At 39.0% G+C, this 23,085-nt stretch overlaps 2 protein-coding genes across 5 annotated transcripts in view; one reads left to right on the top strand and one right to left on the bottom strand.

Moving 5' to 3' along the window:
- LOC103470242 (glucosaminyl (N-acetyl) transferase 1) overlaps positions 1–4,616 on the top strand; it is an 8,677-nt gene extending 4,061 nt beyond the window's left edge. For 2 of the 3 annotated variants that reach the window (XM_008418532.1, XM_008418531.2), the window contains exons 2-5: positions 1,648–2,172; positions 2,696–2,789; positions 3,306–3,710; positions 3,793–4,616. In XM_008418532.1, coding sequence (XP_008416754.1) covers positions 1,823–2,172; positions 2,696–2,789; positions 3,306–3,710; positions 3,793–4,293 — 1,350 coding nt within the window. In that variant the 5' untranslated portion in view covers positions 1,648–1,822 and the 3' untranslated portion in view covers positions 4,294–4,616. Of the gene's footprint in view, positions 1–116; positions 2,173–2,695; positions 2,790–3,305; positions 3,711–3,792 lie in introns of those variants that run through there. The other variant, XM_017306917.1, reaches the window with a different exon arrangement.
- Positions 4,617–6,353: 1,737 nt separating this feature from the next.
- Positions 6,354–23,085, bottom strand: part of LOC103470240 (prune homolog 2 with BCH domain) — a 38,053-nt gene continuing 21,321 nt past the window's right edge. For both annotated transcript variants that reach the window (XM_008418527.2, XM_008418528.1), the window contains 12 exons: positions 22,352–22,501; positions 21,786–22,114; positions 17,722–21,234; positions 15,362–15,805; positions 13,776–13,867; positions 12,719–12,940; positions 11,562–11,735; positions 11,011–11,110; positions 10,559–10,690; positions 10,118–10,204; positions 9,896–9,994; positions 6,354–7,888 (listed from right to left, as the gene is read on the bottom strand). In XM_008418527.2, the coding sequence (XP_008416749.1) occupies positions 7,861–7,888; positions 9,896–9,994; positions 10,118–10,204; positions 10,559–10,690; positions 11,011–11,110; positions 11,562–11,735; positions 12,719–12,940; positions 13,776–13,867; positions 15,362–15,805; positions 17,722–21,234; positions 21,786–22,114; positions 22,352–22,501 (5,370 nt within the window). In that variant the 3' untranslated portion in view covers positions 6,354–7,860. The remainder of the gene's footprint in view (positions 7,889–9,895; positions 9,995–10,117; positions 10,205–10,558; positions 10,691–11,010; positions 11,111–11,561; positions 11,736–12,718; positions 12,941–13,775; positions 13,868–15,361; positions 15,806–17,721; positions 21,235–21,785; positions 22,115–22,351; positions 22,502–23,085) is intronic.

Here is a 23,085-nt window from a genome sequence, read left to right as displayed (position 1 = left end):
ATGTGTGAGTTTGTGAAAGGTAAACTTACAGCAGTAGGTTGTGTTAACTTTTTTGTTAATTTTTCCAGACCTCCAAGAGTTGAATAAACTAGAGTAAAAAAAAAAAAAAAAAAAAAAAAAAACTCAAAGAAGAAAAAGACCCGAGTCGGAACTATTTCGTGTGCTTAGCGCCATCTTTTTGTATCGTGCGTTGCACCGTCCGTGAGTGAGATGGAAGTGTGTTACGTTGATGTGACTCTTGTGCGTTAACGACGAAAAATAAAAATAAAACATAAATTACGCAATTACGAAAATAACAAAGTCAGGTAAAAGAAAAGGTTTTCCTGATATATTTCTTTCAATATGAAACTTTAACAAAAACTGTCTTTGTTAGTAGATGCTTTGGTTAAGACAAGCTTGTTCTTCATTCACTGTGTTACTCAAAGTGGTAGAGCATCCAGAAATTTTACTCAAGTAAGAGTAACAATATTTCATAATACTCAGCATATAAAAATACTCTTAAAAGCAAATTTTCCCCATAAAACCTTACTCAAATAACTGTAACAAGTTTCTAATCAACTCTGGGTATTCCAACTTGACATTCCAGACTCAATACAAAGCAATTGAGTCCTTGTCTATAACTAAACCGTCTACTTGGGATCATTTTTGGGATGATTTTCTGCAGCCGAGATGCAATTATTTTAGACAACACCTTACAGTTACAATAGAGGGGAGTGTGAGGTCAATGCTGTAATTACCACGACTCTGTGCATCTTTTCCAGGTTTGGGAAGTAATGTTATTGTTAAAGATTGAGGAATACCTATCCTTTGGAATGCCTGTTTGTAAGGGGCGTTAATAATTTATTTGAAAAACTTTTAAAATATTCAATTAGAAAGCTGTCAGGCTCTGGGACTTTATTGTTTTGTAATGATTTAACAGCAAATCCTCACATATTTCATTTTCCAGCATGTCTTTCTCAGGAACATGTAATCTTAGGGACAAGTAATTGATTCAGAAATTGTTTTATGTTTGCATTGTTATTATCAAGGTCATATTGAAACTTGAACATTTTTAAGAAACTTCAGAGTTTGATTGAAACAGATGTATGGGACTTTTATTTTATGTATGTCAGAAATTTTCATTCTTGTTTTTTTTTTCTGGAACACATAAATACACTTTTTTAAATACCAAAAATAACTGGTGGAAACTTGAACTCACAAAAGTGGAAGCAAAGCAAAAATAACAAACAGCTGCAAAAAGGCGTTGCAAGATGTGCATCAAGCAAATGTTTGGATTTTATAATATTGTATGTATCGTTTAAAAATGAAGCAATCAGAGAGAACAGTGGATAAACTGTGTACATTACACCTGACCAGGGCTATCAATGCAATTATTTGGCTTTTTTGGCGAAAATGTTCTTAATTGTGCTTCGATAACATGAGAGAACTTATAACTGTGTAAACTGCTCTCCTTGTGAAGCCACATCTCTCGCTCTTGTTCTCTCTTTCTCCTTTTTTGTCTTCTCTAAAACTTAGCACTCAAATAAAATAAGTGAACACAAATAAATAACACAAATAAATAAAAAACACAAATAAACACAAATAAAGGAAATGTCTATTTATATGTCAACATTACGCACAAAACTAAACAATGATTTTTATTTCCAGGAACAGGGATTTACAAGTCTATATTCAACTCCACAACTGTTTCAAACACATTGTAAAATCCCCCTCACTCTTGGTAAAGGACAAAGGTTTTACTCCACATTCTCCAAAAGATGAAACATTCAAATACATACAAAAATGAATCTCTGTCTGGAAGGAACTATAAAATCTTGTGCAAATGACTGCTGGCTTCCTTATAGAGCTCACTAACTATCTGGAAACCATGCGATTGTGCAAACGGAGCTGGCGTCAGCTGTCTCTGAAGCTCACTGTTGCACTGGGCTCACTGTGGACACTGTTCCTGGTCCTTAAGCTGCAGTCACCTACTACTGACCTAATCCACAGTAACCGCTGGTTGGAGTACAGGGATTATGACTTTGGCCCCGAGAGAGTGTGCAACTGCTCAGCAATCCAGGAGGGAAACACAGAGGCTCTGCTGGAAGCCAAACTATTAACCATCACAAAAGAGTTCCAGAAAAATATTCAGATCCCTGACGAGTATTACATTAATGAAACCAAGGACTGCAGGTGTGTTGCTTTAAACTACAGAGCCTCATAACCCTAGAACATTTTCACATTTTGTTGTGATTTTATGTGACAGAAAAACATGAAGTAGACCGACATTATGAATACACTTGTGTTCAAATCCCCTAAGACCATTAAAGGGCAGATTAACTTATACTGAGCAAAAAAAAATGACACATAAGCAAACTCTGTTTGCTAGTAAGATAACTTCTGAAAACAAGAGTTTGTATTGGATTTTATTTATTGGTAACTGAGTAACTGAAAGACTCCTGCAAGCCTAGCCCTTACCCTGCACACGAGTGTCATTTCTTAAAAAGCAAGTGAAAAAACAATTTCCTTCTACTTCCCAGTTATGCAGCACTTTGTCTTACTCTGTCACATAAAACCTCAATGTGCTGGTTTGTGTTTGCATTGCAACAACATGTGAAAACGTTTGAGGGCTTTGAATACTATTGCAAAGATTTTTTATTTGTTTTAGTAAATCAATAATTTCAGTGACGCATAATGACATTCAACACTGTTACAGGAAATTCAAGTCAAAGATGAAATATATAACATTTGCCCTTAGCAAAGAAGAAGAAGACTTTCCTCTGGCTTATTCTATAGTTGTTCATCACAAAGTAAGTGCATTCTAACATTACATTTAATTACCTCTTACATATACATCTATATTGTAGACCTTACATAGATTGAGCTTATGGTTTCTGTTTTTGTTGATTTTATACTCATTGCTAATAAAGGCAAAACATTTAAATATTACATCAGGTCAAAAGAAACCAATATTTTTATGTCTAAAATGTGAGCTTAATGAAAAGTATCTTTAGTATCTGCTTAAAGGTTATAATTTTGAGAAGGCACTGACAAATGAACCTCATCAGAATCCCTTTCCCATCATTTTGAGTCAATGGCACAACAATGCAGAGGAGACACAGATTGTGATGTTAGTAAAAATAAATAAAGGAAATGTAAGCAGGCACTTGCTTGATCTGGAAAAAGTGACTGACAGATTTTGTGATGTTTCTCTTTCAAAGTTTAAAACTTTGGCTAGAAAACCGAACATGCATTTCCTCACAGAGCAATGTTTCACTCTTGTAGAAAGAAAAAGGAACTTAATTTTGTTTTTTGTCATATTTCAGGTGCAGAACTTTGAACGACTGCTACGAGCCATCTATGCACCTCAGAACATTTATTGTATTCATGTGGACAAAAAATCCCAGCCCTCTGTAAAAGCTGCCATTACCAGCATCGTATCCTGTTTTCCCAATGTCTTCATGGTCAGACAGGCTGTGAGTGTGGTTTACGCTGGGTGGCCTCGTGTCCAAGCTGACCTCAACTGCATGGCTGACCTCTATGAACGCAGTGCAGAGTGGAAATACTTCATCAACCTCTGTGGACAAGACTTCCCTCTAAAAACCAACTTGGAAATGGTAAGAATGCTACGCTCGCTGAAGGGTGGCAACAGCATGGAGTCCGAAGATATGCCCCAAGGGAAGAAGGGGAGGGTATCAAAAGTTCACCAGATTGTTAACGGGACAGTCAAGGTACATTTGGAGAGCATTTGTAGCTATTGTTGAGTCTTAATTACCAATGTTTTATTCACTTTTATTTACTCTATGTTTTCAGTCGACGGGAAAGTCAAAGAGTCCGCCTCCCTTCAACTTCCCCATTAAGTCAGGAAGCGCCTACATCGTGGTAACTCGGGGCTACATCCAGAGTGTTTTGAAAGACACCCGAGTCCAAGCTCTTATCGAGTGGTCCAAAGACACCTACAGTCCTGATGAGTTTCTGTGGGCGACCATTCAACGAATCCCCGGTGTGCCTGGGTCGACGAGACCCCACTCTAAGTACGACCAGACGGACATTAATGCCATTGCACGACTAGTGAAGTGGACGTGGCATGAGGGAGCACAGGATTCTGCAGTGTATCCTGAGTGTCAGGGCAGCCACGTACGGTCGATTTGTGTATACGGAGCTGGGGACGTACAATGGCTGCTGGAGAACCACCACCTATTTGCCAACAAATTTGACGTGTGCACAGATCCCATTCCTGTCTTCTGCTTGGAGAAACATCTCAGACAGAAAGCTCTGGCTGAATCAGAAGGTGAAAAATTTTTCTCGTCTTAATAGATGACTTAAAACAAGATGATCTAATGCAAGCTGGAACATATTTATGGTTGAATATTAAATTTTTAGCTGCAACGGGAAAGGGGAAGTATTCATATTTTGGGTCCACTATGGCTCAGAGGTAGAAATTCATCCTGTAACCAGTGGGTTGCTGGTTTGAACCCCAGCTCTGTGTCTTTCAGTCATGTTCTTCTTCTGCCTTACCTGCTGGTGGTGGTCTGACTAAGGGCCTGGTGGCGCTGATTGTATGCCAGCCATGCCTTCTAAATGTTCCACCCCTGTTAAATATTCTAAATAAATATATGAATATTGAACAAAACAGATATCTGGTGAAGAATATAGCGTCTTTGAATGCTGTTGGGTCAGGTCGGAGCATCTTTCACTGTACATACACTGAGTAACTCGACTCTTTTTGCATGTTTTTTCTGGCAGTTTATCTGAAGAAAGGCCTGCAGGTGAATCTTTGTCTTGTCAGAAACGGCTTTTGAATTGTTTAAAATGTGTTTATAGAAAGCAGTCGAGAGTATTTCAGGTCACCCCGTCCTACTGGCAGGACAGGGCCACTAAGAAAAATCTTCTATTTTAGTTTTCCAGTTAAGGGAAGTGAAGAAAAGATAAAAGTACATCACTCACAATCGTTTACTACCCTCTTACAAAGACGGGAAGGAAAGGGAGTATCCCACCAGTTCCAGTTTACTTCACATCTCTGGTATTTGCACCCTGGATGGTTCAAACAGAGTTCAGATATATCCTTTATTATGCGTTTCCAGCGAGCTGCCTCCAACATGAAGGCTGCTTTATAGCTAAAATTGATGGCTTGATTATTGATTGAAATAAAATAAAGTTTTGACACAAATTTTATTTTGGTATGTTAATGATCTTGATTGAGGAGTACCAAACAACAAATTTTCATTTTTGTTTTGATAATATGAACAAATATTAAACATTTTAGATCTGAATGCTGCTGTTTTGATTCATTCGTTGAACAAATCTTTGAAGATTTTTTCAGGATTGTATAAATTTTCATGACCTTTGAAGTTTTATGTGTACAGTTTTTGTCATTTTTCTGTCCTTTATAAATAAAACATTAAAAATGCCTAATTAAAGACATTTTACTTTTAGACAGGATTTTCCTGAATGAGGAAAATGTTTCCCAACAGGCAGATGGTAAACACAAATAGTCACTTTTTAAAATAACTTTTGTAGGAATTGAAATCTTCATGGAAAATATTACATACAACACACTAGGTTTGACTTTTTGGCACGTTTTTTTCTTTAGTCTTAGCTTCATAGGAAACATGACCACAAACATCCAGTGACTTTCTCTTAAAAAAACTATTTTGAGCATCCCTATTCCTTAAACTTGGCTTAATAATGCAAACATTTTAGAAGAAAAGGTGATTATTCCGTTCTTGTTGCTGAGAATGCAACCATTTCTTATTCCAAGAAATAGAAAAACATCTGACCCATAAAAGTCAGAAAATTTATTTTCCTTTTGAACAAGTTGAACAAGTTAAAGAAACTCTTATGTTTTGGATGTACAACAATTTATAAATCCCTTTTCAATTAACAGAATAAATTTTGTGTTTTATTACAATATTGTATGCTTAGTTTATTTAAAAAAAAAAGAAAAAGAAAAAATCACAATAAAAAAAAAACTATTAACCTGTCATTGGCTACAGCAGGAATAGAGAAGATCCTGTGGCCAAGTCATTGAAGTTCAGAAAAAAAAAAATTAACTTTTGGTTGGAGCCATTTGAGTAGTTTCTCTGGTCATTATGATATGGAAAGAACAAGTAAAAATTGCTTGGTAATAAATCATTTCACCCAACCACTAGCAAAGAGTAAAATAGTATCATGCTCTCTGACAAAATGTCAACTGTATCATCCCCCCACCCCCCAATACTGAAGAAACAAAAAAGGAAAATTACCCAATAGAAGATTTAGAAAAAGATGCATCAATTATCTCAATGACAAAATAGAAACATCTGGCTTTTTGTCACTGTGTGTTAATATAAATACTTCTGGAAAGTATCGGAAACAAATAAAACACAACAAGCTACTGGTCGGGAGGAAAACATATTTAATGAAGTGCACAATTTTCTGATCTCTACAACAAATAAATATTATGTGCTGTGGGAAAAAAATAATAATTTCCAATCACTGTCAGGTTTATTTGTGTGTTGTATTGTACAGAAAGCTTGTAAGACAATCAATAACGAAGATGTTAAAAATGAAAAGCTCTGTCAGGCAGAGTCAACACATGAGTTTTATACCATGACGAGGGATCCAAAACACGGGAAACTGTCTGCTTCCCGTGCAGCTGTAGGGAAACAACTTCCAACCTTTGTGTAGCCCAAACCGGTTCTTTTGGTGAGAATTCACAAGCATTTAATATGACATGATCAGCAGATGTCAACGAATAATTATTTTCCCACCACATATGCCAGTTACACATTAACATTTATGAGTAAAAGCATACATTAAACCGAGTCTCCACCGTGGCTATTATCTTTGCACGAAGGAACATAAAGTACTTTAAGTTTGTCATCCAGTGGTTCATCTTACACAAAGGTTGAACTTCGATCGCACCTCACGATCATCATAATGAAGCCAGTCGTAAAGCCCTGTTCCCTCTGCTTTCACCATTAATAAGTGATTGTTACAAACAGCTGATAGAAAACATGGGACACACTTGGAACATGGGAAAACTCCACTCCAATTTTTTTTCTCTGATAACCTTTTGATTTCACGACAGATTAAATTCTGCTGACCGTATGGATGTTTTCACAGTGACACAGTGGAGCTGGAGGAAAGAACAGCTCGTTTTATTAATAAACAAATCGAGTGTTGACTTACGTGTCGGCACACAGAAAAAAAAAAAAAATCACAACTTCTTACTCAACTAAACGTACTCCTCTTGTATGGGGTCAACCACCTTCGCCTTTCAGCATCATGCATGTGCAGGCCACGCTGCTCATAAAATAGTCCTAATATTTAAGGCCAATTTATTGTATTTTCAAAAGCTTATCGTCTGAGACTATAGTCTAAACAGATAAAACAGACAGTCTATGTTTAATAGTTAAACAGAGACTTCTTAGAGATCTAACACAGCACAGTACCCTGATGGCAGAGGGAGAGCAGAGGCTTTCTGCCAACGTCCAGTTCAAATCGCAACTGTGACTTCAGGAAATACACACTAGTATAAATACCTTTTAATATACAGTGAAGAATAGCCGTAAATGTGTTAATAATTATATTTAAATAAACACAGAGGAAGAGATGGTGAACTTAGTTGAGTGATGTGAAAATGGGACAAAGCTTTCCTCCCTTCCAGCACAGTGACAGTCTCCGCCATCTATGTACCCTTTAATCAGAAACTCTCCACAAAGACGACGTGATCACGCCACGTTGGCTTTATGGCACCATCCCCTCAGATTCGCCAGTAGTTGCAAGGCAACAACTACGTGCCGCACTAATCATGCTGCAAGCTTTCATACTCGGACATGCTGTGGCAGACAGTACAGCAAAACACAGGAAGAAACGAGGCAGCATCCAGGTGTCTTCTCAAACAGCTGATTTCCCTTTGTCCACTCTGCAGGAGGCGGAAGACAAGCAGGAAGAGGAGAACATTTACTGAAGGGGAAACTTTTTCTTTGGTGTTTATTTTGAATTTGAGTCAAAATAAACACCAAGTAGGATGTGGAATCAAATGCTTTTAGTCAACTCATAAAATGATGAAGTCACTTTGTGACTTTATCATATAATGACTTGATATGATAAAGTCATAAAATGATGAAGACTGCAGGGGAAACCTTTTCTTTGGCTATGAATTTGAGACAAAATAAACACCAAGTAGGATGTGGAAGAAAATGCTTTTAGTCAACTCATAAAATGATAAAGTCCACAGTCTCTGAGGCTCACATATGTCTGACCTTTACAATAAACCCGTGACTTTGATTTAAATCAGCTTTTATGTTCTTCCATCTGTTTGGAAAAACAGAAGCTCAGTTTTTTTTTGTTTGTTTGTTTTACACAGTTCAAGCATATTTGCTTTCCTCATAAATGACGGTTAGAACATGAAGCATTTTTGAGTAATTTCCCTTCACCAACAAGCTTATGCTCCCTGCTAAATTTGCATTTGTTCTGCAGGTGTCTGGTTAGCTGATCCTGATCACGTTTCAGTGATGTTTAGTTTGTTGTTGAATGATCCTGTTGAGCTGTACAGATTGGCCACTTACATACATATGTCTTAGATATTTACTTGAAAAGAGCGACTTACATGACCTGGAGGACTTAAGTACCATTCTCATATTACATATTTTTCAAAAGAGAAGATTTGTTTGAAATGCAAAATAGTTTCTCAGTGGGACAAACACTGTTAGTTTTTTATTGTTTTTTTTAACCCAACTCTGTTTTCCACAACTTTCTACTTGACCTGTCTGCTGTGTTCCCAACCTTCCAGTTAGCCATTTTTTAGTTCCAGATCTAAAAACTATTAAATTATTAATTGATACACTGACTGACTGGTGTTCAAAGTACAAGCTAATAAAAAATTTTTTCAAAGGATTTATTGGTTTTTTTTTTTATTAGACACTGCAGCAACACCTTCACTAAAATAGGTTGTTTCAAACTGCAGTGGCACTTTTACAGTGTAGCATGTTCTGAGGAGGAAGTCGGTCTACTGCGTGAGAACTACTTAACATAAAATTATTATTTGCCCTGTTTACTGATGATCATAATTAATAAGCAAAGCATAGCCAAAAATGTATGTGATCTGCAATTGCTTCTACACTGGGTCGGAAAGACGTAGAGAGCAATGGTTAACGTTAGCAAGAGATGAATAAAAATATCAGCACACATTCACATCATGCATTTCTTATTGTTGTCAAACAAGCGATGTCTTGTTCTAATCTTTCAAGAGCCATCTTGGTTATTTTATTTGTGAACAATAAACACCAGAATTAATAAGTTACTCAACTTATAATCTCTACCATGTAGGAACGTATTAACATCAACTCCGTACAGTCAGCTTGTTCCTGTTTGGACACTGGTCTTGTAAAGATAGAGTGAAGTTCCACAGAACCTGGAGCCAGACTTGCTTTGTGTGCGCTACTGAATGTTACTATTATCACAATCTAACAGATGCAACGTGCTGTTCGTTTAAATGTGACATGTGTGTTGAAAATTGATAATTCACACTGAAAGTCAGTTCCTGAACTAAGAGAAATATTAAAATGTAAAAAAGCAGCTGATTTTGGGACAGATGCAGCAAAGTCAAATGTTAGTCTGAATCTGCTGGTTTTGATTTTCAAATCACCAGCAGATTCAAACGAGCAGGCTATTATCATGGAAACCTTTCGCAATGCATTAAGGCAAACACTGTTTTGTAAAACGGTTACAAGCAAACGTCCTGCAGTGATGTCTTATCAGTCAGGTTTAGGCTCGCAGTTAAGATCTGCAAGATTGGAGCGCGAGGCAATTTCCCTTTCAAAATATTCAAACAAGCTGTTCCACATACACAGAGTCAACATGCAGTCATGGCCATACATGGTTAATTATTCTCTCAGGATAGTTCTACGTAGTGCTGACAAAGACTCACTTCATGATGCTGGGAGGAATGTGGACATACTCCATTGGGATTATTTCTCCGAGCTCCTGCAGGCTGTGAACATACTTGATCTTACTGCTGAACTTTGAGCTGCACAAAAACAGGAATCAAAAAGACTTCAGTGCAAGTCGATACCCAGCGCTGTATGATGATATTCGTCGTTGCATTTTATGTCCATATTGTGTGCAAGCAAATTGTGAGTAACGGCGAGACCTAATGAAGGGCCTGGTGAGTCCCAGCAGAGTCCGAATAAACCAGGAAGGATGGACAATGATGAACATCTTTAGGTTTTTCTTCAGTCTGCAGCAAAAAGAGAGAGAAAACTAAACATCATGACTTATATTGAGACAAACGGCTATGTCCATGTTCTCTGAAGACATTTAGAAGTTTTTTTGTGGACCGTGACAACACCATCAATTTCTGATATTTTGATCTCAATTAGAGAAAACAAAAAAGTTTTTTTAATTTTTAATTTACAGTGTAAGCTTGTGAGAAAACTTTTCAGCAAAAAGTAACCGCAGATCATTTAGTTGTCAATTACCTGAAAATGATCTGAAACCATCTTAAGACCCAAGTTAGGCTTGGATCTTAAAATGTCCAATATGTAATCACATCAAGTAGAAATGAGAAAGCAAGCACTCGTGTGATGATTACCTTCGGTCTATCATCTGGTAGCACCTTTTCATCCAGGTGAAACCCGGCATTCTCCTTCGAGGAGTGGCTCCGTTCAGGTACACAATCATGTAATCCTCTGCCACCATCAGCTCTAATGTACTGATTACATAGCTGCAAGAAGGAGGACATCGGACCTGGATTTATCACGTTACCTTCATAACGATAAGAAAATAATAATGGTACGTAATATCATGGCATTCTGGGTCTAACATTGTTAGTTTTAAATGAATGAGAAAATGCTTCCTCATTTCAGCATCACTTTCTAGGGCCAGGTCAAGATAATACCATATATATATTAGTATAATTTCAAATCCCAGATGTTATGAAGCTAATTCAGTGAATTAATGTCCATGGTTTTGATATTAGATATGGGCATCATGTCTGCTCTGAACGTTTACATGAAATCAGGGAGATTGGAAAGTTTAACTTACAGAAAAAGGTTTTCCATGACATAGTTATAATTTTCACAGTCACTGTCCGGCAGGAAGCAAGCTGCAAACACGATGATGGCGTTCTTTTCGGCATAGTAACCTGCAAAACAAGAAAAGTCACCACACCAGTTCTCGGTTTGCGGAAAGTTATTGAAACACCTTCTCCCATTTCCATATTTATTAGCTCTGAAACAAAAGGGACATTCAGTGAGGAGACATTTTTTTAATTTGACACGAATAATGCTGCAGTCATACTTCATAGGCAGAGAGGAACCGGAAACACAGAGAAAGCTCTGAGAAGCCAATAAGAAGCTTCTCTTTAGCATCACCAATCAACCTAAATGGATAAAATGACAGAAAGAGTTAAGTGACAAAGGATGTGAATGCTGACATTAATTTAAACCAGAAAAAGTTCAGCATTTTCCCACATGATGACATGAATCTACGAAACAAAGGGTGAAGCTTTGCTGAACCTGTTTTGGAAAATTGTGAGACAATAAAATGAACAGAAGAGACACGTCTTCTGAAGCCAACCATTTGTGTCTCCATACCTCCATGGGAAATGACTTTCTTGTATGCCTGAATGCATTTCATATCAATGCGATGCTCCTGCTCTCCAATCACCACACTCCTCCACAGCCGGTCGTCTCCCTTTTCCTCTCCTCGACGCTCAACTGCGACGTCACCCGATGCTGCTCCGGCACCCAAACCAGCCTCTTCTGACTCTGTCGTCGGTGACATTAACGATACGAGAGAAATATCAAATAAGGGAGATACTTTAAAAAAGGATATGGCTGTAAATCGATACTCCAAGCTCACGGAAAACTGTCCAATCCTTCATCTGAAAATGAAAAGACTGTGACACAACTAAAGACCAGCCACGACATGTCTGGAATCTAAAAGTCACAGCACTCCACAGATATACGGCCTTTATCAAAGAGTATCAGAAGGAACTACTGATAGAGAATCACCAGAAGTCAAATTTTTAGTAGGGGATGAGACCAAAACTGAACTTTCTATATAAAAAAAATAGAAACACTGCACATTACCAAGGACTCACTTTTCCATTTGGCATGTGGTGGTGGCAACATCATGATGTGGGACTCCTTTCTTTCTTTTTTTTTTTTCTTTTTATTTACTTTTGCAAGGACGGGGAAACTGGACAACGTTTATAGGCAGATGGAGCTAAACATAGAGCGATCCTGGAAGAAAACCTATGAGAGGCTGTGAAAGATTTCCACCTTTCAGTCCTAAACGTACAGCCAGAACAACTGAGTTGAGATCAAAGCAAATTCCCGTGTTAGGATGAGTAAATCCATGTTCAGATCAAACTTAAATTGAGATTCTGCAGCAAAACTTCACAACTGATGTTCACAGATACCATAAACAACTTACAGCTATTTTCTTACAAATATCTCAGTGTCCAGGTGTGATAAGGTAGGAGACACATTCCACAAAAAGCTCTCAGCTGCAACTTCAAGAGAAGCTAATAATGTCAAGTATCTTAAAATCATATATAGTTTTGGTTGCACCTTACAAATCTCAATAACTTCGTGTTGGTCTATCACATAAAATCCCAATTAAATAAATTTAGTATTTTGAGTTGCTTTGTGATCAATGTGATTTATTTAGAGGGGTACGAATACTTTTGTGAGACCCTCATGCTCATGTGCCATATTTGCATTGAGTCTTTGGGCTTGTATCTCACCCTGGACATTCATTTCAAGTGAGTCTGCCTCATCAGGTGTGTCTATCCCATCTATGCTGGCATCCAGATCGTCCCCAGTGTCCAAGGCATCATTGTCCGTGTCCAGAGCATCTTCTGAAAGAAGCGACCCCTCACTGCGTTCCAGTGACAGGTTCATTGGTGGAGCCGACAGCTTCCTCCTTTGGTTTGATCCAGCTGAAGTGTCTGCTGAAGAGGAGGGATCTGTACAACGATTTCAGAAGAGACAGAGATGCCAGTATGACACCCAGTCGTAAGTGTAAACTGTTGGATGAACTCTGGAGAATAGATTAATTCTCATCTGGATTAAAACTTTTCATTACTTCTCTGTATTCTGAATGCAATGTTTCTTTCTTTTTTTGTTTGTTTGTTAGTATTATTGATATAATAATGAAACGTGTTTGAACTACGCTGTTGCTGAAATGTGCTAAACAAATAATTTTCCAGGACAAATTTGCCAAAATGTCCCTTCGAAAAAGAGCTTAAAAAAAAGATCAGAAGCCCCAAAAATGAAACATGGTGTAGTAAAAAATTTATATGCATAAATTAACTGAGACATACATAATCTTTTATTTCGATTATGTATGTCCATGCTTAATTACAAGTAAGTAGGTGAAAAGAAAACCCGAGTTGTGAGTACAAACTTGTTTATGGGGACAAACGGGGAACGGGATCCAGATTTACATAATACCAACATTTTCAGTCAGAGTGAAAAACATTTTCTTTATTTCTTTACTTCCTGTCTGCCCTAAAATTTATTTTCTTTATTTCAGCCTTTTTCGTTTTTTTGTCATTTTCAAAAGTTGCATTTTTTCATTTTACATCCCAGAGGTGCGTGTCCATGTAAAGAGATAAAAAAAAAAGAGTTGACCATTCCTCCCAAAAAAAGCAACATACATCAGGACTGATTCCTTTTTGAGGGCTTTTATTTTTGCCTTTTTTTGTACCATAAACCTCCTTTAACGACTAAAACACACGCAGAAGATTTTGAGAAGTGAAAACAATACAAGTTTTGTTTTTCCGTTTTCTGTTTATTTACCTTCTCTGTCTTCCAGCTTCTCAGCTGCTTCTTCACTGGAGTCCATCTTCATCATCGTCGCTGCTGCTTCACCTTCTCCCTGATGGGAGTTTCTGCTCAGAGGCAAAGAAATACAATAGTGAGCCATGACATAAACTATCATTGCTATGACCAACGCCACCAGAGGCACAACTACACACAGTACAGGGCCAAACAAGGCAAAGACAATCATCTATCTCCAAAGCAAAAGAGCAGAGCTGTCCCCATGACACTGAATAAAACGGAATCTAAAATCCATTCGTTTGACTCAAGACATGAAGGATTAAAGTCGTGACAAAGCAGATGGAGAGAAACTGACCCGCTGCTTCATTCCCAGGCTGCACGTGTGGGCCGAGGACACAATACTGTGCAGTGTTACCACCTCCCTCCAACTATAGCCCCTCTAATAGATTCTGATTAGCATACAGACCGCTAACAATGGAGAAAAGCACTACAGAGACGCTCGGACACACAGAGACACACATGAAGACACATGCACAAGATTTTTTTTTTCTTTTACAGAAATTTAGATTGTTACCTTTTTGCCATCACAGTGTCCTCCGAACCAGACTTTCCACAGTAGGTCACATGACTAGTTAATTAGGGGAAAGCCCTATTGTGCATGTATGCAAATAGACACACACACAAGCAGTGATAAACAGGGGAGGGCCATGCATCCAAAAGAGGGGGTGGGACATTATTCCAGTGTGGGACAAAATGAGCACAACAATACTGGAACTACTAATGGGAACAGTGTGACCAGGACACCCCTATACGAATACTTATCTAAAAACAGGCTTTACTTTAGTGTCTCAGTAGAAAAAAAATGTATCTTAGGAAGGCATAGCACAGTAGATTCATTGTCTTTTTCTACTATTTTTGTGATTTTTAGATCCCGTCAAAAGCATTTTCAGAAGCTAGTGTAGTTGAAAAGACTGTGCCGACATCATGTAAAACTCCATGGATTTAAAATTGGATGTCACTCAAGTTCAAATGTGTGGGAGGGTAAACAAGCAAACGCCTTTGCAAATGCAGCAAACCTGATAAGATGGAAACTTGCCCTGAAACACGAGCTCAGATAAAACCCCAAGGTGTGAATATTGAATGTAAAGTCAATCATTTTCAGACTGCTACAGTAATTTTTATGAAATGTTTTTGGAAAAATTACATAAAAACTTGAAAAAGAAAAATATTGAGGGCATGAGTAAATGTTTCGGTTATGGGGCCCTATCTGCAAAGATTCCAAACAAGAAGCGGTAAACTGTGCAAGTAAAAAAAAATCGAATGTGCAACAAGTGGGTGTGTTGCACACAATCTGCAAAGACCGACAGTGCAAATGATTAAAGAAACAGTGGTCCAACTGCAACAGAAAGTCATTATGCTGGAGGTATAATAATGATAGGAGTGATACACAAAACTTTGGTCAATCACAAGAAAAGTTTTTTTTGTTAATTGAAATGCAACAATTTGTATTTTTTTTTTATTTCACTTTCAACATAATTGTATTTGGTAAGTGAAAGGATGGAATCAAAATCCAGAAATTGAACTCATTTTCTGGAGCAACTCACCTTGACAGACGAAAGTGAACATATCCTTGTGACACATATCGAGCACGATCTTCCGTCCCAGGGTTTCCTCCAGCTTCGTACTGAGAGTACTGGAGTTCGGAGCTGCTCGTGGGTTCTTCCACGTATGTGTCGTCAGTGATGTACTGACATCTAAAATCCAGGCCGTGATGGGCGCTGGCTCCAGTTTGGTTCTCGATCTGCTCGGCTCTGAAATACTCGGCCTGTGCATCGGTTGTGAACTCGGCGTAAACATCTGAGGTGCTCTGTGGCCTTTCAGGCTTTGTGATCGCGCAGGGTGGGTGAGCATGCTGGTTTTCAGTTCTTTGGTCGATGTGGTGGTAGTTGTACCCATACTTGTTTTGAACAAGACTTGTGTTCGGATCAGATGCAGCATTTTCATTAATTGGCTGAGATGGCGGCTGACACGTTCTGTCTTGGTGTCTTCTGTTACGGGGATAAGGGATCTGGTATCAGTGCAAATACATATGGGACACAATGACACTCATTCAACAATACCTCACTTTATTTTTAGGCAATACTTCAGACTTTATATCTAAATTATATAAAACAATAATATTGCCCAATTTGAAAGCAACAAAGTGTGGTTAAAAGCTAAAAAAAAAACAATGTCACCTAGTTTAAAGACACTTTGGATGCACCCGTTTAACAAATAGAAATATTTCTAAACATAAAATAACCACTTTTGCATTATGCTGATTCACTGCCATGAATCCAGAAAGAAAAGAAAAGGATTTATCTAATCAGTTTTGTATGTTTAATACTCCGAGAAGTCAAATTATCTGCTGGAAAATCCAATAGATTTATGTATTTTTGTGTCAAGGATCGATAGTCGGGGTCTGTTTTTATATTTTTGCAACTTATTCTCTTGTTCTTCATAAATGCTAAGACAGATGCGTGGAATTTCTGCAGTTATTAGAATGATCTGTTGATGGCAGTACTGCACTGGAAAAAAACAAAGCAATTGCCCTCAGAGACATCACTGAGGGAAAGAGACGCATGTATTAAACTTTTCTTATTTCTCTTCTCTGGGTCTCCTTTTAGCGTCTCAATTCTGTTGCCTGTGAGCCTTTCCTTCTATTTTGACATTAAATCCTTAGGAATATCTCAGTTTTTGATGTACTCATATTGATGTATTAATATGTTACACTTTCAAGGATAATTGCACATATTATTTTGGCAATGTAGATAAACTTTTGCAAAACAGAATTAGGGTTGGAGAAAAAAAAAGGTTACTATTTTTATTTTCCATTACATAAGGTCAAGAACTAAATTCAAGGATAATTTTGAGAAAAAAAGTTCAATTCTTTTCTGTCAAGACAAAATATTGAGTATCAAGTGGAAACGAAATCTAGAAGAAAAGGTGGGATTCTGAAACTCCTGTGTTCTTTCTAACCCATATTTGTCCATATGTTAGCAGAAAAATAGTTTCGTGTTATTCAATCTCATTCTAAAGTATAAAGTTACGAGCTTATATAAACAAGGCCTGGCTGTCGTAGGTGTTATGCCAGTGTCATTTTGACTTTACTATCAATCTATTTCTTTTCCACTTTTTTCATCTTTAATTTTAAAATAAGTGCAAGTGATCCTAACATTCCCACATACTATTCAGATGCAAACAAAATATACGCAATTATGTTTTAAAAACCTCTGCTTTTGAGCTTAACAAAGTACTGCAGAAATGCATTACTAATGCAAAATTAAAGCCACATGGACAAGGTATTCTCTGCTGCACCTGATTTTACATATGCATACTTTCCCTTGCTAATACACATGTATGCCAGCACCTTGTTAGAAAGCAAGGGAAGCCATTTCCATAAGCAGTGGAGGGGCTCCAGCTGTAATGAGGCAGGTAATGCATATTTAATGAGGCGTAAACTGATTTATAAAAAACAAAACGCAGAGCTGCAGATAAAACCTCGATGCTAAACACACATCCTATGCACTCAGCTACATATGTACAGCTCTTTATCTCCTCACACCGATACAGACATAGATTCCCATTACACCACTGATATAGCACTCATTTTTCACTCATCCACCCCACATGTGTACACACACACGCACACACACTCTTCGCTGAACCAATATCCTGGGGAGAACTGTCCAGCTCAATTAGGACAGGGTTCTCAGTGATGCCAATTTATTTATTAATTTTTTCTGAAAGGCTCAAGTCAAGACAAAACCCAGCAGAAAACAGGAAGAATAAGATGGACTATATATGAAATCTGTAAAAAAACAATAAAAAAAGGGGGGTTAAGAATATACTGAGGCACCTTCCCTGAATTTGAAGAAATAAAACCCATTTATTACATCACTATTTAATTTGTGGGGCAGCTTACCTTAAAACAGTTGAATCGATGTCTCCAGAAGCTTCATGATCTTCAATCTGTTGCTCCTCCATCCTTATAAATTGTGAATCATAGTAGGCCTCTCTGTTAAGTAGAAACCCATCATTCTTTTGTTCAATAGCTTCTAAATCTGTTTGTTGAAACATGGGAGCTTCAATAAGGTCCTCAGTAAAACTCAAGAGGTCAGGAGGTTCAAACCCTTCTCTTTCTTTTCTTTCATGTGGTTCCTCTGAGCTGCATTTTGGCAGGGCAGTAGACTCTGTATCATCATCTTCATGCTCCTCTTCCATTAAATCTCCAGAAAATGGTAAGCCAAGTCCTTTATCAGTGGAAAAACACAGCTCATTTACCGGGGAATTTACCAGGGAGCTGTTTTGAGAGACTGAACTGTTAGTGAGTGCCGGGGACTGGGCTTCAGATGTTGCTTGAGGTGCGTCCTGACCGACTAACTGGCCTCCCCAGAGTTTTAAGTCAGCCAAAGAAGCAGCGCTTGGCGGAGGAGCTGGTGGCGATTGCCCACCTTCATCAGAATCCTCCATTGAGATTTGTGAATGGACATAGACTTCCTCTCTTGTCTTCAGGAAATGATCAGATGGATATCTTAGGGAAGGAGACACACTCCTGGCAGCTAACCCAGACTCATTTTCAGAGTTCAATTCTTCTGTTTGTCCAAAATTTGATTGGTGGAAAGCTTCAGAGATCTTTTTTGACTGGTCAGAGGTGGACTTTCCTAGCAGTATGTGATGGTCAGGGTTATAATCAAGGCTGGATTGGTAAGGATTGGTTGATTCAGATGACACGGATTTGCTTTCAGCTCCTCTTGTCTGTTGTTGACTGCTTTGCTGAGCATTCTCCAGGTGTTCATCATATGCAGATTTGGTGTGAGATCTCAGTGCAGTGGCAGCATAGGAGAGCATGCTGAATGTCTCCATGGGACTCCGTTTTACTTTAGATTGCTTGTCTTCCTGTGTAATCTCATTTGCAGACTCCCTGTTAGTTTCCTTTACTGCTCCAGGCATGACAATGTACTCCATTTCTAAGGTTGAGAATGAGTCTCCATCAGAACTAGTCTCATGGTTATTGTGATGACCTGAGTGAAGACTGCTAGGGCTACTTTGTGTTTCTCTTTCGCCCATTGGAGAACAGCTCAAAGATATTTCTTCTGCGATTTTGTTTTCTTTTTGGCCCAGCTCTTGGTTTTCAGCTGGAGACCCCTCCTGTACATTGTTGGCCATTTTGATGGCCAGATCTAACGATGAGGTGGAGTCTGATCCATCGTGTCTCTGTGATAGATGGTCGTCTCCATCCAGGCGGCTTAGAGATAGTGACTGGGGAGTCTGGACTTGGGTCTTAGCATCTTCTCTGGGACTTCCTGAAACAAGCAGAGTGACAGTAGATTGGTCTACTAAAACAAATGGAGAATGCTCACTGGATTGTTCCATCCAATCAGTATCCTCAAAGACGTCACTGCTAGTGTTTTTGGACTTACTCTCAACTGGACCTTCTGTGCTACCTGTAAGATGATCAAACTCTTTGTCAAATACAAACATTTGGTTTTCTGTCTGATCTCTGTCTAGATCTGCCTGCGTTTCTCCCAGAGGACCAGTTCTCTGATTCTGAAAAGGTCTGGGTACTGCTATAAAAGGGCTGGATTGCTCCTCTAGATGTATCAGGTCCACTACAGGGCTGGGAAAGTTGTCAGGGGAGGATGCGCGGCTCCATCCCCCAGCTCCGACGTTGTCGTATTCAGAGGTGGATGTGACCATGCCATGGACAGGTAATTCCCATAAGTCAGTGCTTCTGTGAGGTGAAGATTCAACATCTGATTGTGCAGAACCCAAGTTCCCAATTCCAGTCTCTAAAAGCTCTCTCTGAACACTTTGCATGTCATTGTTGGTCATTTCCTCCCCCTGTGATCCACTGTCAGCTGTTTCTATGACTATTTTCACATTGTGCTCAACACCTCTCCAGTTATCATCTTCAGGTGACCGAAGGTCCCCTTTTTCCTCTGTCTCAGGAGAAGAATTAGCTACCAATGATCCGACACACGCCAGATCTTTTTCATGTTCAGGTCCTTCGGGGGTCGTTGTTGTGGAGGAGCTTTCTTCCTGAATGGTGGTGTTCCACATCGCCATGCCACCATCAGAATATCCCACTGGACTTTCCAGTGATGCATCTTTCCCTGTAACAGCGTTCAGCCCACTAAAGGATCCTGCATTTTCAGACAAATTGTCTGGAGTAGTCAGAGGTGAGAAACTGTCGTCCCTGATCGTCATATTCCACAAATCCAGAGATTCAGGGTAGGAGGTGGTTGTTCCGCTGTCGGATTTCAGAAATCCCTTTTGGGCTGAGTACGTCCAAAAGTCTAGGAGCTCCGTTTGTTGGCCTGTTCTTTTACCTTCATCCTCTTCTTTAGAAGTTTCTGGTGTTAAAGTGTCTAGGGTGAGTTTCTTTTTCAATAGAGGTGGTGTTACATGTTTTTCTGCAGTAGCTTTGGGTTTTAAAAACATGCCATCTTCAGGTGGCATTAACTGAAGGTCAGCCAAGGTCGCAGGGTCCCACTGATCCCCAAGTACATAGCCTGGGTTCCAGTTTTCACATGTTTCAGCCTGCTCTGTGATCAAACTAAGCTGAGGTTCAAGAGTATTTGCCCTCTGACAGGCAGCATCTGGCTTTGATATTTGGTCTACAATATCTCTTTCTGTTGCATCGCCCATCGAGTCTTTTACTTCGTTTAAAACATTCTGAGGACTGCCTGAGCTGCGGACCTTATTTAATGCACTAATGTCACTGGAGAAAGCTGCTCCTTGTGTTTCACTGCTCAGGTCATCCCAAGTCTCTGATAGGGATGATGACACACTGTCTTTGTGCTGTAGGCCATTGATCCTCTCGACAACATCTTCTGGGAAAAATCTGACACCACAGCTGCTGGGTGGGCGGCTACCTACCAGGCTGTTCACGGGAGTTGGAGGAACCATTGTGTCCATCATCTCATTCCCGCAGATCTGACCGTGGTGATCAATTGAGGAATTTCTACTTTCTAGCCCTCCTATAGAGTTTGGAGCAGAGAAATCAATCAAGCTCATCTCATCCAGCTCTGATAAGCTGGAGCTTCCAGCTCTTCTTTCCACTTCATCAACTCCTTCTAGAGAATCTACCAGTTCTCCTTCCGCTGGCAGTGGCTGGTCCCTGCTGTGAAGTGGGTCAAAGCTAAATAAATTGAAATTGTCTTTCTTGTTTTTGCTGGAGCGGTGCTTCCTCCTCTCAGGTGGGACAGGAGGGGAGAGAGATGAAAACCCCAAAGGAGAAGGGTTCCTTAGAAGGAGCAGTCCTGGTCCGCCAACCGGACCTTCTCCTGCTGGACTGTCGTCACTGAGGAACACAGAGCTCTCCTTGGAGGAGCGGCTGCTGCGGATGGTGGTCATACCGCTGTCAGGGCTCAAAAGCTCCCCACCAACACCGACTCCCACAGCTCCCATCTCCTCTTCACCCTCTGTAATCACCCTGTTTGCAAAAATAAAGTTAAACCGTGGCAGTATTGATTAAATCATAATTAAGCATAGTGGATCTGAAAAGAGTACAAATCCCTGTTAAAATGCCAATGTTTTTGGGACGATGAATCATCTCAAAACTTCTACACTCTTTAATAAGACATTTACTCTGTAATTTAATGGATGGAAAAAGAAAAAGAAAACTTGCAATAATCCAGTTATAGTCTAAACAAATATTTTTCAGCATGCTACATCTTGATTTCATCTTTTCCAACCTTATTCTGACCACAGTTTTCTCCAGACAAACGCAGTTTTTCCACTGGATATAGTTCTGGACTCTATCTAGGGCTGGAGTTGGCAACCTTTACCATCCTAAGAGCCACATTTGCCAAAATAAGACTTATTTTGACCTTATTGTTTTTCATTTCAACTGTACAAGTAATGCGGCACATCACAGCCAGAATCAATTCGAACGTAATTTATAACGGCCTATTCTTTTTTACAGTACAGACCATGTCTTTTAACAGGGGTGTGTACAATTTTGAGGTCGAGTGCACTTAATACCTTGCTTCTGCTGCCACGTCTCCATTGCCATCTGCCCTCTCTGTGTCAGATCCGTCCATGTCGTTGATGCCAGACGATCCCTGGGAAAACTCCACGCTGCCCGCTACTCCCTCTGTGGAGGAAGTCCTGCTGCTGGGGTGGCAGCCTAATACAGAGTTTCGCCGGCTCACAAAGTCCTTCAGGATGCTCTGGATGTCTTCCAGCAGCAGAGGAAGAGTATCAGAAGGGCTGGATGTGTTCATTGGAATGTGGTAGACCTGGAGATTTTCCCTTTCTTCTGTTTCAGCAGAAAAAGACCAGCTGGAGGTCTCCTCCAGCTCAGCGCAGATCTATAATCAGAGCCGATAAATGGTGACATCCTGTTTTTTCTATTTGTGTTTTTTAAAATTAAAATTACATCAACAACAAAGGTCATCACCAAAAATACACAATGTGACATTTTTACTGGTAATATTCTGGATTTACAGCAAACTAGAACTTTTTGCTGATTTTCTCAGTAGGTTTTAATGAACACAATAGATTAAATTAAAAAAAATGTTTTTTTGCACAGACAGGTTGGAGTTTACCTGGTTTAGGATATCTGTGTTGTTTGAGTAGACAGCCACCTGCTGGCGAGGATGATGAACTGTATCCCTGATGGACAAGACTGCCACAAGAACATCATAGCCATTCTGGTGACAGAATAATTTCAAGTCATCCACGTAATTATGCCAGTCCTGAATGTGAGAGGGGGAAAAATATAAAACATATTAAAAATATGACACCATTTCTTTCTACTCATCATAATCTTACAAATACAGTTTTTTGATTCCAAACATTTTGCTTACATCTGTTGCTAACTTTGTTAGACTTTGTTACTTTTATTGCACATTCGATTTAATTTTATTTAGTAAAAGTAGTTTCAAGTGTGTCTTCATCTGTAGTAATGAGAGACGGAGCTGTCAAAGTGCACAGAGGGGTAGAAAGATACTTTGTGATTTATTGTTTGGAAATTATCTGTTTGCTCTTAAAACAGCCACCATGCACAGATTATGGTAATTCAGTGACATCCTCTGTGATTGATGGATAGAAAGTTGCATTAATTAATTGTTTTGTTTGTCAAGGGAACTTGTTTTTTCTCGCTCCCTCTGAAATGATTAACAACAGTGTTACTGCAATCATAATTTGCCACGCAGGGATATGCATAAAGTGTACAAAGTGATACTTTTGAAAACATATTTGCTTGATTTATCTACATTTGCTGTACAACTGTTTGCTTAGGGAAGTTTTGGAAATTGTTGTTGTGTTTATTTAAGTTGAA

The sequence above is a fragment of the Poecilia reticulata genome, linkage group LG9, assembly GCF_000633615.1.
Source record: "Poecilia reticulata strain Guanapo linkage group LG9, Guppy_female_1.0+MT, whole genome shotgun sequence".
NCBI lineage: Eukaryota > Metazoa > Chordata > Actinopteri > Cyprinodontiformes > Poeciliidae > Poecilia > Poecilia reticulata.
The sequence above is the reverse complement of the archived record's forward strand: the minus strand, read 5'-3'. Positions and strand labels throughout refer to the sequence as shown.